At 35.6% G+C, this 16,295-nt stretch overlaps 1 protein-coding gene across 3 annotated transcripts in view; it reads left to right on the forward strand.

Moving 5' to 3' along the window:
- The window catches only part of LOC106095885 (uncharacterized), a 54,562-nt gene that overhangs the window by 33,447 nt on the left and 4,820 nt on the right, over positions 1 to 16,295 (forward strand). For 2 of the 3 annotated variants that reach the window (XM_059367048.1, XM_013263319.2), the window contains 2 exons: positions 11,327 to 12,686; positions 16,094 to 16,285. In XM_059367048.1, the coding sequence (XP_059223031.1) occupies positions 11,327 to 12,686; positions 16,094 to 16,285 (1,552 nt within the window). Of the gene's footprint in view, positions 1 to 10,895; positions 10,966 to 11,326; positions 12,687 to 16,093; positions 16,286 to 16,295 lie in introns of those variants that run through there. The other variant, XM_013263320.2, reaches the window with a different exon arrangement.

The raw sequence follows: 16,295 nt of genomic DNA on the forward strand, positions 1-16,295 counted from the left end.
CCTTTGATCCCTTTGTAACTTTCATGTATAATTTCAAAATTGTGACTTAAGCCGACTTGTCTAGACATTTTTCTATTATTCCACACTGACAAATATAACTATGCTATATGTAAATATATCTATGCAGGTAAAATATGTCCGATTCCAAATTTTAACATCTGTTTACCGATAACTCAATTAAAACTATTTTTGTCGCACCCTCCCATACAAATAGAACCAGTGTACAATGTACGATCTTTGAAGTCCCCACACCTAAAGATTATTGATGATGACACTCTTTGCCACCCACACTAATTACGGTCAACGACCCTCCACATATTAATATAGCTCAAGACATAACTCTAACATTCGGTTCTATCAAGAGGCTATGTAAATTTTAACCACGACGTTTTTTGTTTTCTTAGCGCAATTACTTCTAACAATGCGAGTATCTAATGAACATCTAATGTCATGAAGTTTGGACCATCTTCTAAGGGTAGCTCAACTTGGTTCTTTCTTATGCCTTATTTCTTGCCAAATAAAGCGTGTGTCACTATTCACTTTTGCTGTCGCGCCTATTAGAAGCGTTGTCAGCTTTTTTGTCAATACAATTTTTTGTATAGAATATCAATTACTACATCAAAATTGTGCTGAATGGGTAGACATGTTTCTATTAATCTTGTTGTGATAATTAAACAGTGTAAAGTGAAATGACAAACAAAAGTCGCCTTAATCGTTTGCTAGGAAAATTTTCTCATAACTAATACTTGGCAACAGTCGACCGTAAATAGTACGGCATTTGTTTGTTGGTGATTTCATTTAACAATTGCTCAAGAATAACTTATTTTTACTACTGTTGTTGCAGTTTTGTGGCAGCAGATATTTTCTTCTTGAGTACAGGCGCATGTTAATGTTGTTTGTCAATATTTCGTGCGGTGCTAAAAAGTTACGCCATGTAAACAATTCTATTTTCTAAATAGTTTTTAAGTCATATTTTTTTATTTCGGCTATAAGTTATGAAAGAAGAAAATCTTCGAAATGAGCTCATTTCTGGATATTTTTAAATAAAATTACACTACACATTTCCATTAAATTCTACTTGGCAGTAAATGAGAGACAGAAATGTTATTTGGTGTTTATAAAAATAAATATATTTTAGAAAAAGGTCAAACATTTTCGAATGTATTTCTTGTAAAAGGTTTGCAGACAGCGGGATAACGCAGGTATGAATTACCTTTATTTGTTGTTGTAGACTCAAAGAAGATAGTCCGCCTAATGCAATCTTACTTATTTTCATTATAAAAAGGAAATCTTATTAAAGAACTAGAAAAGGTGCATTAAAATTAAGCGTAAATGCTTTGTTGTCTAATACGACATACTGCCTAACAAGTGCGATTTGCAAATTGCAAATTTTGCCCACGAACATTGCACTAAGGAACAGGGGCAAACTTCTCTCATATCAATGAGTGCAGTACGATTCAAGTTTAAGCTCAATGATAAGGGGCCTCCTTCTTATGGCCGAGTCCGAACGGCGTGCCGCAGTGCGACACCTCTTTGGAGAGAAGTTTTACATGGCATAGTACCTCACAAATGTTACCAGCATTAGGAGTGGAAAACCACCGCTGAAAATTTTTTCTGATGGTGTCGCCAGGATTCGAAACCAGGCGTTCAGCGTCGGTCATGCTAACGTTCGTCCTTTAAAGTGCGATTAACATCGCACAGTGGGCCAAATGGCAAAAAAATTGGAAATAAGTCTACAACTTTTTATCTGTTGATTTTAGCCATACAGACATTTGTAGAGGAGGACATAGGCTTTCAGAAAAGTGCTGTTGTTGGTCCATATCTTTAATACAGGGTGAGCTACAGGGTGTCAAAGTTGACCACTTTTGACTTCTCCAAGCTTCTGGGGGCCATAACTTTTGATCTACTCAACCGATTTACATGATTTAGGACTCTAGAGAAAGAGCTTGACAAGATCTAAAAAACTTATGCATAAAGAACCATGCCATCGTGTACTGTTAAGGAGTTATGAATTGTTTAATTTTAAAATATGAAAATTTGGCCTTGGTTTTTTTCAGTGTTTTTTTAATAACTCCGTCAATTTTAAAGCTATAAACTTCATACTTCACACAAATTATGCCAGCATATGTGTGCATAAAATACAAAAGGAATCACGTGAATATCTTTGGCGGTTTAAAAATGGCATCGTTTTCAATATGAAAAATATTTTTTTTGTCAAAAAATTGCAAAATTTTTCAAAAAAGATACTCCCATTTCCTTTAAGTTTTCGCAAACTTTGGCCGTCAAAGCATTATCATTTCTTTCCATTTTCACAAAGTCGAGGTATTAAGAAAAGTTTTAAGTGCTAATTTGGCTAATTTCGATATCAAACAACACCGTTATCTTAAGACCAAAATGGCCAATTTTTTTACTAAACTTCAAAAGTTTCTCACTGGAAAAAAAGTTCCACGGGGATTTTTTCGCTTTTTTTGAACTTAAATGAAAGCTTAAAATGTTCCCAACATTTTAAGGTATGTCTCGCCATATCCTAGCCATAAATGAGATCGTAGCGATCAAAATACTGAAAAAAGTCAATTTTCAAGTAGTGCTATATTCATTGCTAAAAAACAAGTATTACGTCACATTTTATTGCAAAGATGTTAAATAAACTTTTATTTGGTAACACTTCTTCTACAAAACACAAAAAGAATCATGGAAATATCTCTATTCTATTCCATTTTATGGAACCGGCAATAAAAAAGTCAATTTTTCAAAAAAGTCGAATTTCCCAAATTTTGTTTTTGTTGTCCTAATTGCACATGACACACTATAGCCATATTTACGCAACATACCTTATCGTAAAGGAAATTTTCATACCTTTCCAACGATGTATAAAACATTTCTCAACTCGGATTCTATCTACTCTAAAATTCATTTACACTTCATTAAACTCTATATAAAAATGTCTATTTGTGAAATGGAACCTTATATGGGGCCTACACTAAAACATTGATAGATTTGCCCAGGGTTTACAATACAAATGTGTTAGAATAAAAAAAGGTCTCCTGCCAAAGTTTAAAAAAATTGGAATAAAAATATGTGTTTTAGAGCGAAAACACTTCGCATCGGCGTGCGTTTGTATAGTACCTACATCTATTTTTAATGTAAGCTGATGATTTTTGAATAAAAAGTAACCTAGAAATATACCTGCATATATATATATATTTGTGTTAAGATTTGATGCAGACAAATGTTACCTGTTTCGCTATGTCGAATTCCCAGGAAATCCACCGTATCAATGAATGTGAAAAAACCTACCCATAAAAAATTCATTGTCATTTTTTTTAACCAAATTCGAGTCCAGGTAAATAATTATAGAAGAGTAAGTAAAAAGAGGCACTTTGGACCCCTTTTTACGATTGCGTCTGATACCTGAAATGGGTCATTAATTGTGAATATATTGCATAAATATTTGAACAAAATCCAAATTTTCTTCATTATATTTTGTAGAGGCGTAAAGGACATTTATAAGTTATGGAAGTCATACTGAAGTATTCCACTCTTTCGAAAATTGTATGGGACATCAAAAATGATTCCAAATCATACACGGAGTCATTTAAGGAACTTGTTTACACTTTGGACCACATATATGGAATAAGGCTAAATAAAGACGCTTTAGACAAACTTGAAAAATTCTACAAATCATTTGAGAGAAGGTTGCCAGAATGTTCATTCGCAAAAATCAAGTTTTTCAAAATGTATGAGAAGTGGCTGAAATCGGATCTACTTATTGAAATTAAACCGCTGATTCCCGGCCGGCCTAGCAAAGCATACGACGAAGTTACGGAGAAAACCAAAAAGAAAAAACAAGAGGAACTATTGGCGGCACATCCGCCAAATTTAATAAAAGATACGTTCAAAACAGCATTGTTAAAAACACAACCAAAAAATGTTGGACGAATTGTCGATGTTTTACCATTAGCATCTCCGAAAAGGGTAAAGAGAATGGTAGAAAGTATTCCAACTCCAAAATCGACTACAGAATTCACGGAGGAAGATGCACTGGCCCTGATTTTGAACCTAGGCCTCTCAAGAAACAAATACTCAACAATGAGGAAGGCTCTTCGTGAAAAAGGATGGGGTTGTTTACCCTCAAAACATAAATTGTACAACACCAGGACGAAAATGGTGCCATCAAATATATACGTGGACGAATTAAAAGCAAGAGTGAAACTTGCTGATCTTGTTGAAAATACAGCTGTTAGAATTATTTCTAATTTTACTGAAGAACAGTTGAACACATGTAATAATTCCGAAGTGGTTTTGATCAGCAAATGGGGTTGTGATGGATCATCTGGATTTTCCGAATATAAGCAACAAACAGAAATAGATACCAACTTCGCATCAATTTTCATGGCATCATTAGTACCATTGAGAATGAGATTGTACAAGGACCAATCTTCATCATCGAAAGAAAATGCATTTCAAGATATATGGATAAATAGAACACCTGGGTCAAAATATTTATGTCGCCCAATTCGGTTTGAGTATACAAAGGAAGACCGGAACACAACACGATCTTTGGTGAACGAAATAAAGGAAGAAATTGCTGCATTACCCATGATTGTTATAAACCAATTGGGAAGAAATATAAAAGTTTCGTTTCAACTACAACTCACTATGATCGATGGAAAGGTGGCAAACGCATTAACTGGCGTTATGTCCAATTGGAGATGCAATATTTGTGGCAAGAAGAATGGGCAATTCGAGGACAAGTCTGATGAAAATTTAGTAAACGAAAATGCGCTCAATTTCGGTATTTCGCCCCTGCACTGTAGAATTCGATTCATGGAGTATTGTTTGCATTTATCGTATGACCTTAAATATCGGACTAGCCCTGGAAACCGCGATGTCTCTGCTAGAAACAACCAAGATCTTCACAAAATGAGGCAGGAAGAGAAGAATCGAATCCAGTTGGAGTTTAAACAAAAGGGACTTATAATAGATAAACCTCTTTACGGATACGGAAGCACAAATGATGGCAACTCGGCAAGGCGGTTTTTTGAGGACCCCGTATCGACATCTAAAATAACCGGTCTTGATGAACACTTGCTAAGACGATTCAAAGTGATTTTGGCTGTAATCAATAGCAAAAAGATGATAAATTCAACCAAATTTGAAGCTTATAGTAATGACACAAAAAACATTTTATCTGATTTATATTCGTGGAAAGCTTTAACACCGACAGTACATAAAGTCTTACATCATGGCAAGGAAATTGTGGAATACAACATACTTCCGTTAGGAGAACTTACAGAAGAAGCTCAGGAATCCCGTAATAGAGATGTTAAACAGTTCCGGCTTTTCAATACCCGAAAGAGCACCAAATTTAACCAAAATTATGATTTACTTCAATATTTATTGTTATCGTCTGATCCGGTACTATACAGCATCAGAACTAAATGGCTACCAAAAATATGTGACGATATAGATAAGGACGATCCCGATGCCATTCAAATTAAAGAGCTTTTAAATTTTGATACCTTAGATTATTTGGTAGAGAATAAAATCAAATAATACAAAACTAAAATGCTTTTTTATTTTGGGAGTAGCTAATATACATATAAACGCACGCCGATGCGAAGTGTTTTCGCTCTAAAACACATATTTTTATTCCAATTTTTTTAAACTTTGGCAGGAGACCTTTTTTTATTCTAACACATTTGTATTGTAAACCCTGGGCAAATCTATCAATGTTTTAGTGTAGGCCCCATATAAGGTTCCATTTCACAAATAGACATTTTTATATAGAGTTTAATGAAGTGTAAATGAATTTTAGAGTAGATAGAATCCGAGTTGAGAAATGTTTTATACATCGTTGGAAAGGTATGAAAATTTCCTTTACGATAAGGTATGTTGCGTAAATATGGCTATAGTGTGTCATGTGCAATTAGGACAACGACTTTTTTGAAAAATTGACTTTTTTATTGCCGGTTCCATAAAATGGAATAGAATAGAGATATTTCCATGATTCTTTTTGTGTTTTGTAGAAGAAGTGTTACCAAATAAAAGTTTATTTAACATCTTTGCAATAAAATGTGACGTAATACTTGTTTTTTAGCAATGAATATAGCACTACTTGAAAATTGACTTTTTTCAGTATTTTGATCGCTACGATCTCATTTATGGCTAGGATATGGCGAGACATACCTTAAAATGTTGGGAACATTTTAAGCTTTCATTTAAGTTCAAAAAAAGCGAAAAAATCCCCGTGGAACTTTTTTTCCAGTGAGAAACTTTTGAAGTTTAGTAAAAAAATTGGCCATTTTGGTCTTAAGATAACGGTGTTGTTTGATATCGAAATTAGCCAAATTAGCACTTAAAACTTTTCTTAATACCTCGACTTTGTGAAAATGGAAAGAAATGATAATGCTTTGACGGCCAAAGTTTGCGAAAACTTAAAGGAAATGGGAGTATCTTTTTTGAAAAATTTTGCAATTTTTTGACAAAAAAAATATTTTTCATATTGAAAACGATGCCATTTTTAAACCGCCAAAGATATTCACGTGATTCCTTTTGTATTTTATGCACACATATGCTGGCATAATTTGTGTGAAGTATGAAGTTTATAGCTTTAAAATTGACGGAGTTATTAAAAAAACACTGAAAAAAACCAAGGCCAAATTTTCATATTTTAAAATTAAACAATTCATAACTCCTTAACAGTACACGATGGCATGGTACTTTATGCATAAGTTTTTTAGATCTTGTCAAGCTCTTTCTCTAGAGTCCTAAATCATGTAAATCGGTTGAGTAGATCAAAAGTTATGGCCCCCAGAAGCTTGGAGAAGTCAAAAGTGGTCAACTTTGACACCCTGTAGCTCACCCTGTATTAAAGATATGGACCAACAACAGCACTTTTCTGAAAGCCTATGTCCTCCTCTACAAATGTCTAGAACATTTTGTATGGCTAAAATCAACAGATAAAAAGTTGTAGACTTATTTCCAATTTTTTTGCCATTTGGCCCACTGTGCATCGTTAAAACAAAACGATTTCAAATAATTATCTTTGCATTTTTTTATAATTCTATGGCCGTTGTAAAATATCATCTTAATAACTTTGTGGCCCGATTTTACTAAAAATTGATGTACGGAATGCACTTATGATCTCCAAGATTAAAAAAAAAACGACCGCATCGCCCTAATATAAATAAAATCCCGATTTCATTTTTGAGTTGCTGCAAGACTATTAAGAAACAAGTAGAAAGGCCTTAAGTTCGGCCGGGTCGAACTTTAGATACCCACCACCTTGGGTATATATGCAAACCACGTTTCGTCATGATCCGGTGAAAAATGCATTATTTATGTCCCCATAACAGGTATACCGAAATATGGTCCGATTTGGACCAAATTCGGCACGGGCATTGAGTGGTCTAATAAGTACAAGTCATTGTTTAATTTTGTAGATCAAAATATTGGCTTTTTGGTAGCTATAGCCAAATATAAACCGGTCTGAACCGTATACAACACGGATGTCGAATAGCCCAACATATGTCACTGTGTCAAATTTCAGCGAAATTGAATTAAAAATGCGCCTTTTGGGGGTCAAGACTTTAAATCAAGAGATCGGTCTACATGGCAGCTATAGCCAGATCTGCACCGATCTGGGCCAAATTAAGGAGGAATGTCGAAGGCCCTAACACAACTCACTGTCCCAAAATTCGGCGATATCGGACAATAAATGCGCCTTTTATGGGCCCAAACTTTAAATCAAGAGATCGGTCTATATGGCAGCTATATCCAAATCTGGACCGATCTTGGCCAAATTGATGAAGGATGTCGAAGGGCCTAGCACAACATTCAGCAAAATCGGATATTAAATGTGGCTTTTATGGGCCTAAGACCTCAAATCGGCCGATCGGTCTATAGGGTAGCTATATGAAGATATAGGCCGATATGGCCCATCTTTGAACTTAACCTGCTTATGGACAAAAAAAAAATCTGTGCAAAGTTTCACCTCAATATCTCTATTTTTAAAGTCTGAAGCGTGATTTCAACAGACAGACGAACGGGCGGACATGGCTAGATCGTCTTATATTTTTACGGCGATCAAGAATATTTATACGTCATAGGGTCGGAAATGGATATTTCGATATGTTGCAAACGGAATGACAAAATGAATATACCCCCATCCTTCGTTGGTGGATATAAAATATTTTACCTCACGTTAAATAACCGTAAGAAAATATTCCTTCAAGACATCTATCCCAATATAAGTTCAATGAATTCGTATTTCATATTATAGATCGAAACGAAATCGGATTTTGAAACAAACCGAAGTTCAAATAATTCCCCATTTCTGTTAAAAATTTCTATAAATGCAAATCTGTCAGTTTTAAAATGCACTAAGTTCGACATAAGTAAACAATGATAATCGATGACGATTATTGACTACAAGATACTCGTCGTCCAGTTAACGACAATTGCCTTGTATACAGTCAGCATGTGTTGAAAAATTGCCACTCTGGTAATTATAGCAAATCAATATCTCACACAGATAAGTGGTTTATGGTCGATGCAATCGATTATTATGGTGGGCTTAATCGGAAATGAATATAGAATTGTACTACAACGGTATATGTTTGATTCAACTGCTGTTGTAGTTGCCAAATTATGGGACCATTTTATGAAAAATTTATGAGACCATCGTAATTACGTTCCTGAAATTTGTTTACAGTAGCGCTTTTGTCATGTCTCTTAGTTGGTTTTTTTATACATACATTTCTTTCATAGCCGCAAGTGTTAAAGAAAGAAAATGCAGTTATTTCATAATCACTCAGTCATGATAAGAGTTGTTATATACATACAGTCACTCAAATAAGTTATCGTACACATCGTTTATTTAAAAATAAAAACCAGCTAAACACACTCATGATATTAAGCTACTTAATATGACTCTTTCTACTTTGCTGAATCACATATTCATCTAGGCAATACGTATAAGTAAAATTCAGAATGACTCTTATTTACGTCCTTATTCTTATGAAAATAAACAGTAACACTTTAGTCGTAAAGACGAAATCAGGAAGACATTATTTGTTATCGTCCAGAGAAGGACGCTCCATTTTGGTCACAATGTCCCAAATTTACATATTTCGACAGATAAGTTCACGTTATATGTGTACAAATGTACCAGAACCACCCACGTACAGTCCAATTCCTTTCCTAATATTTCATCTACCTGTACATATTGCTAATTGAATGATTTGGTTTGAATCCTCATTGACAGCAGTAAAAAATGCCATCACGGTTGAAAAAGTAGACTTGGATTTTTTCCTTACATAGTGCCCACGCAACTAAAAGATTTTGTTACTTGTACCATAAAGACTTTATCCGCTTGTAATACCAATTAGTTTTTTTTTTTGTTTTTAATAAAAAGACAAAATATTTTATTGCAATACATTCCATTTTGTTTTCGCAATTAATCGACTGTAGTAAAAAATGGTTTATTTATAGGAAAAATACCAATTATTTATTGTAATTAGGTTAGTTAAACATTTATTTAAAAGAATAAAAAATTTTCTAATAAATTGGTTTATTGAGTTGATAACCACTTTAATTGAATCATACGGTCATAAATGCAAAATCGTTTATTAATAATACAAATTTGATTATAGGTCCGATTTCAGCAAAAATTTTAATTGATTATGCAAATTTCTTAATTAAACCAAGATTTCCATTTGTTCTGAGTGTTTGGAGCTTTTTATACCCGTAAAAACATGGTGTGAGACCAATAGACCAAATCGGCGAACAAAAAACGCAAGATTTCATCTTAAAAAGACCTAAAATGTACTTTATGAGAAGAGAGAGCCTTTACAGAGGCAATCGAAACCCAAATTCTGGTTAAAAGCGGCAATCAACGAATGAGAGGAGGACCCACTAAATACAAAAGTCATGTAATACTTTTAGTGTTAAAAAAAATAATTACGGGTTTTTTATGTACGTAAACTTTTTTGATATGAATTTCGGAAAATTTTTAGGTTTTCGCTATATTTACACCTTCTCCGGCTTCATACCTAATGATCTATATTCCTGTGTAGTTCAGTGCCAAAAAAATTAAATATCTATATACTAATGTTGGGAATATAGCCATTTCATTTGCAAGACTCATGTGTACGTAAACTTTATTGAGTGATTGCATGTTTGCACTGTTGATATTGAACTTCTGTATTTAATTGTGTGGTATTCTTTTGTGTTTTTGTCAAAACATTTCTTTAATCGTCAAAACAACTGAAGAGAGTAGCAGTAAACCGCACGGACCAACTGACGTCATCGGGCTATGGCATAGCCGCTTAACAGATAAGTGAAGTGAAATACATTTAAACGACACCGACCCGCATGCCGGTGGTGTGCAATGATAAACTATGACAAATCTAAGGAGTAATCTACCGATTGATAATGAATTGGGTTTCCAACGTATCGAAAATCGTTTGTAATTGTTAATTGATATTGATAGTTGGACAAATATGAATTAATCGATAACGTATGTATATGTACTTTTAATTTTTGATGATAGTATGTTTGATTTATTTAAAGTTAGCCCATCTCAGTGGAACCTTGTAGACTATATACTTATACATATATATTGTTGTACAGTTCATATTCGGATCTGCTTCAGCAGCGAGAGTTAGATTGATTATGTGTGTCATATTAATTCCTTGAAGATGACCTTGCGGGATACCTGCGACTCTTTTTTTTCTAGCACATAATGGAATCTCTACACTACGTGACAAGTTTAATTTTCTCGAAAATTAGTAGAAAAATTGAGTGGAAAGAAGAGCCAAATATGGGAGACAAGTGTATCGACGTTATGAATTTTTACATTTTCTGTGTTTTGTTTTACTCCTATCCAGTACAATTCAGATCTTCTGGATAGAATTTCAGTCAAAGTTGTACTGGATAGTGATCGGTATGTTGCGATAAAAGGTAATAACAACGGCTTTTGGCTATTTTTCGTATCCAAAGAAATTAATCCCAGATTTATTACCTCATCGCATTATGATTGCTAATCGTTATGTCGTTCGTTTACTAGTCATAATCAAAGTCATTCATTTGAATCGTAAATGACTTGATCATAAACATTTTATATATTTTTTGTTTTCATGTGATACTTTTTATGACCTATAATTTCTGATATGATATCGGTCGAGCGGAGGCCAGACATACTGGTCTCTGGTAAACGAATTGACTGGGGAGAAAGTCTTACATATGTATAGGGAAATTGTTGTATGCTTGTTTTATTGGTATTTATGATGGTTTTTTTTTTCTTCTTTGATTTTTTTTCCAGTTGGCCACACGATCAATAGAACCCTCATTTGGTTTGCTGTTTGGAGATTTATTGCGTGACCTGGATGTAGGCACCACCGGCGCAGCTGTGATTATTAGTACCTTGGATGTATGCATGAACTTTTCAGGCCTCTTCGTAGGGCCTCTTCTCAAAGAGTTCTCCTATCGTAAGGTGGCTATCGCAGGTTCAATATTATGTGCCTTAGGTTTGGCTTGCACAAGTCCGGCTAGCAGTATGGCCCACATTATCAGCACTTATGGAGTCATCAACGGTATTGGCGTGGGTCTGGCTACTTCGGCGGCCTTCGTAGCTCTCAACCACTATTTCAAGTACAAAAGAGGTCAAGCGGTAGGTCTGTCAATGGCTGGAACAGCCTTGGGCATGTTGATCATGCCTCAGCTGGTGCGCGTTCTGCTTGAGGCTTTTGGATTTAGAGGTGCCGTTTTGTTATTGGCTGGTGTGGCATTGAATGCTACGGTGGGTTCAGTGCTGCTGCAACCGGCCAAATGGCATATGAAAGAGGAAAAGGTAGACGAGGAAATGATGGTTATTGCCCCCATTCCAGAATTCAAGGTCATTCACGAGGATGGAACTGAAGAAGACGCCTTGCCTGAAATGAATACCCTGCTGTTTAACAAACACAATCAACAGCAAAATTCAATGCGCAAAAACTACTCGGAGATGGCAATGAACACCATGAATGGCTCTCGCCTGGGGCTACCCAAAAGGCCAACATTTCCGCGTATTATGTCTTTGGCCGGAGTACAGACTGCCGAGAACAGCTATATGTCCAACCACGATGTCAGTATGGCTCTGCGGCATCGGAAACATTCGGTCACCTCCAATCTGTCATACATGGACTTTACAGGTTCCATACTACAAGTCCACATGAATGTGGGCGATGATGAATTCGAGCAGAACGATCGTGAACTGAAGAGGGTCAGTACGGCCACCGGCACCATAATGGGCGGGCACCGCGATTCATTTATAAAAATGAAACCTACCGAAGTGGATAAGGCGGCTGCTGATGCTGGCCCAGCTGAACAAGTCAAAAAACCTGGTTTCTGGGCCAGATTTGCCGATCTAATGGATGTTGATTTACTGAAAGACAAAATGTTCCTAAACATACTGTTTGGCCTTTCAATATTCTATGTGGCCGAGATGAATTTCAAAATGGTTACACCCTTCTTCTTCGCCAACTTGGGCTACAACAAGAAAGATGTGGCCTTTTGCCTGTCGATAACCGCCATTACAGATATTGCCGCCCGTATTGTTCTACCGCCAATCTTTGATCGGACCAATATTAAGAAACGCACCGTCTTCCTGGTATCCATTATATTTGTAGCCATAACAAGATCAAGTAAGTCTTTCTATGTCTCCTAAAAACAAACAAATCCTAAAAATGCGAGTGAGTGTAACATACAATTTTTATCAAAATATTTCATTTTATATTGTGAACAAAGTTCATACATTTTAATACAAATAGAAAAAATTTTAAATTTGGGACACATGCACTGAAAATAATGTATGTCGAACTTCTTCTTCGATTCGAGCCATAGATGACAAGTATAATTGAAAGATGCCCAAGTTCATTTCTTGATATTACAGAGGTTTCGTATTATTTTTAAAGACAAAAATGTGTTAACAAAAGTCAGAATATAGTTGACAAGGACAACCTTGTACATTAGTAAAAGATACATAAATGCCTAAAAAAACAGGAGCTTAATGAATTAAATTTTTCAAAAAATAAGAAATTTTAGAGTCGTCTGTGAAGTAAAATGAGAATCAGTCAGCGAACGAGATTCAAAAAGGAAGGTTGTGTCCATTGGTTTATAGCGACTTAAATTTGAAGATAGTATCCTTATTTCGAAGATTCGCTTCTTTGGCATATAATCGTTACCAAAATTCTGCTTTATGTATATTCTTAATTCTAAAAACCTAGTAAACATACCGTAGATGTAGAAAACGCGTCAATTGTATAAGTTTCAAAACCAAACAATTTCACTTCTATCACTATGGTACACAGCTCTTCTTGAAATGAAAGTCCCTGTCTCCATCTTATACGATGTTCAGACCAAAGCTGTTTTGAGCAAACGACTCGTTTTCCCTTTAAAATGCTCTGAAAACGACTTGTTTTCCTTTACAATTTATAAGGGCAAAACAACTCGTTTGTCACGAAAACGAGTCATGTGAGCCCAAATAAATACTTAAATTGTGTCAAATAAACACTGAGTAATGTAAAAATGTAAATATTAAATTTTTTCCTAAAAAAATTATAAAACCAACAAAATTTTCCAGCTGAAGCAAGAGACAATAAATTTTAACTGTAGGTTTTCATAACATTTGTGTTGTAGTGATGGAAAATGCAATTTCCAAAACTAGTGTGAACAGATGTCAAATTTCTTCTGAAAAAAAACCTCCAGTAGAAATTTGCAAGTTCTCAAATACTCAAAGTTGTGCTCGCCCTCACGCTTTCTTCTGCTGGCAAATAAAGTACGCGAACGAGCAGGTTAAGTTCGAAGATGGGCTATACCGGACTATATCTTCATATAGCCGCCGATTTAGGGTCTTAGGCCCATGAAAGCCACATTTATTATCTGATTTCGCTGAAATTTGGGACTGTGAGTTGTGTTAGGCCCTTCGACATAGTTTTTCATTTTAGCCCAGATCGGTTCCGATTTGGATATAGCTGCCATATAGACCGATATCTCGATTTAAGGTTTTGGGGTCATAAAAGGCGCTTTTATTGTCCTATTTCGCCGAAATTTGTGTTAGGCTCTTCGATATTTTTCTGAATTTGGCTCAAATCGGTGCAAATTGGGACATAGCTGCCATATAGACCGATATCACAATTTAAAGTCTTGGCTCCATAAGAGGCGCATTTTTAATCCGATTTCACCGAAGTTTGACACAGTGACTTGTGTTAGGCTTTTTGACATCCGTGTCGTTTGTCCAAATCGGAACATATTTCGATGTAGCTGCTATGGGGCATAAGGTATGCATTTTTCACCAGATTCTGACGAAGTGGTTTACATATATACACGAGGTGGTGGGTATCCAAAGATCGGCCCGGCCGAACTAAGCACCTTTTTACTTGTTTTGTTTGAAATGCTTAATGCTACGTTTTGTAATAAACACAATCGACGAATTGCTACAACAAATCATCTTTTTTGGGAACTTGATATGTACAAATTTGTAAACAATGGGAAGAAAATTCGATTCGCTTTGACATTTCAGATTTTCGGAAAATTTGTTTCGACCAATCAGAGCAAGAAGAGAGAGTTAATTAATATTTGAGTGTCAAGCAAAAAAAAAATAAATTATAAAATGTTGAAAATTCCCATTAGCTCCAGCAAGAAGGCTGGTTTAAATAGTTTACACTAGGTTATTGTAGCGATAAAATAGCTACCAAGTGCAGACCAGAGTAGTTCTGGCTCAATTTGGCTGGAATTGTTTCCAACTTCATAGGCATGTGTCTCGATTGTAACCAGGGACGTCACATCATCTATGTCAAATGCATGACTTTCTGGTGCACATGGGGATTCCTCCTGAATATAGTTCAGGGACTCAAATAAGAATATTGTGATTAAAGCACAAACACCCCAAGGACGGTTTTGTACCCCTTTTTGAGGCTTTTGGATAATTATGCGATGGAAAAAAGGAAAGTTTGTTGGCTAAGAGGAGGACGATTTTATCTTAGTTCGTGGCCGTTCAGAGTGCGTGGTGCCAAGATTGGCCAATGGGCTTGACGTGAAAACCCAAAAGACAAAGTTGGTGCTATTCACCAATATAAAGTTACTTGGTGTGTTCAGGGGAACAATCCTACATGTGGAGCTGCCGCTCTCACTACTGATAGGGGTCCGTAGCCATTGCCATTGCAATGTCATGACTATGACGTCGCGCTGGACACATGACGGACTTACGCATGATTTGTGGAAATGAGGAAGAGTTATAGACGGTTGAGCACCTATTGTGACATTGGCCTGAAATTGCGGGGTAGGTGCAGGATAATGGCTAAATGAACACCTTTTTTCTTGTCTAAATTACAATATTTCCAGGCACATAGTCCTTTCGCCATTCTTGACTACAATAGGGGCTTGAAATGGCAGATAGGAGGGAACTTCTCCAGCCCGCCTGGCTTCCATTATTGTCATGCATGTTGGCTCCTTATCTTCTTCATTCTAATGTCTGGCATTGTACTGCCGTAAATTTTGTCCGTGTTCTTCAGAGCTTTTTGGATCTTTTTCGGGGGCGACACAACGAACCTAGTTCCCTGAGTGAAGCTGATAGCCATTAAGGTTGTTAGACGCGTACCATTATATAACCTAAGTTTAAAAATCATAACAGCAGCAAACAAAACAATCAATTTAGAGAATTTTTATTTTGAGGTTTATATTTTAATAAGGCGAATTTAAAAATGATTTGACATATCAAGTTCCATAAGCTGTGCTGATGCGGCCACCTTATTAAGTACGCCTTGATTGCTTCCTTACATTTACCATACGAGAATAACCAGCAGGACATTATAAGTGTACATATGTAGATTTGTTAAAATTGCATTCGAACATTATACAAAATATTTTTTGTTACACACACAAGAACATCATTAAAATCCTATTTTATATTAAATATATTGATATACATACATAAGTAATTCATCTCTTGGCCGAGTTAGAGTGCCAAATATAAAGTTGTTAAGATATCTTTATGAAAGAAATGTATTTTGCATTTATGTAAAATTTTGTTTTGTTGTTTTCTTCTTGGCAGTTATGGCTGAACAGACGGATTGGACACAACTCATGATATGGCTGTCGATATGTGGTTTCTTCAGAGGCTCGGCACTCAGTAATTTCACTCTGACAGTTTCTGAGTACTGTTCTTTGGAGAAACTACCTTCAGCTTTTGGCTGGCATTTAGTGGGCAAAGCTCTATTCGTCATTTGTTTCGGTCCCCTGATAGGTAAGTACTT

Source organism: Stomoxys calcitrans, chromosome 4, assembly GCF_963082655.1.
Source record: "Stomoxys calcitrans chromosome 4, idStoCalc2.1, whole genome shotgun sequence".
NCBI classification, from domain to species: domain Eukaryota; kingdom Metazoa; phylum Arthropoda; class Insecta; order Diptera; family Muscidae; genus Stomoxys; species Stomoxys calcitrans.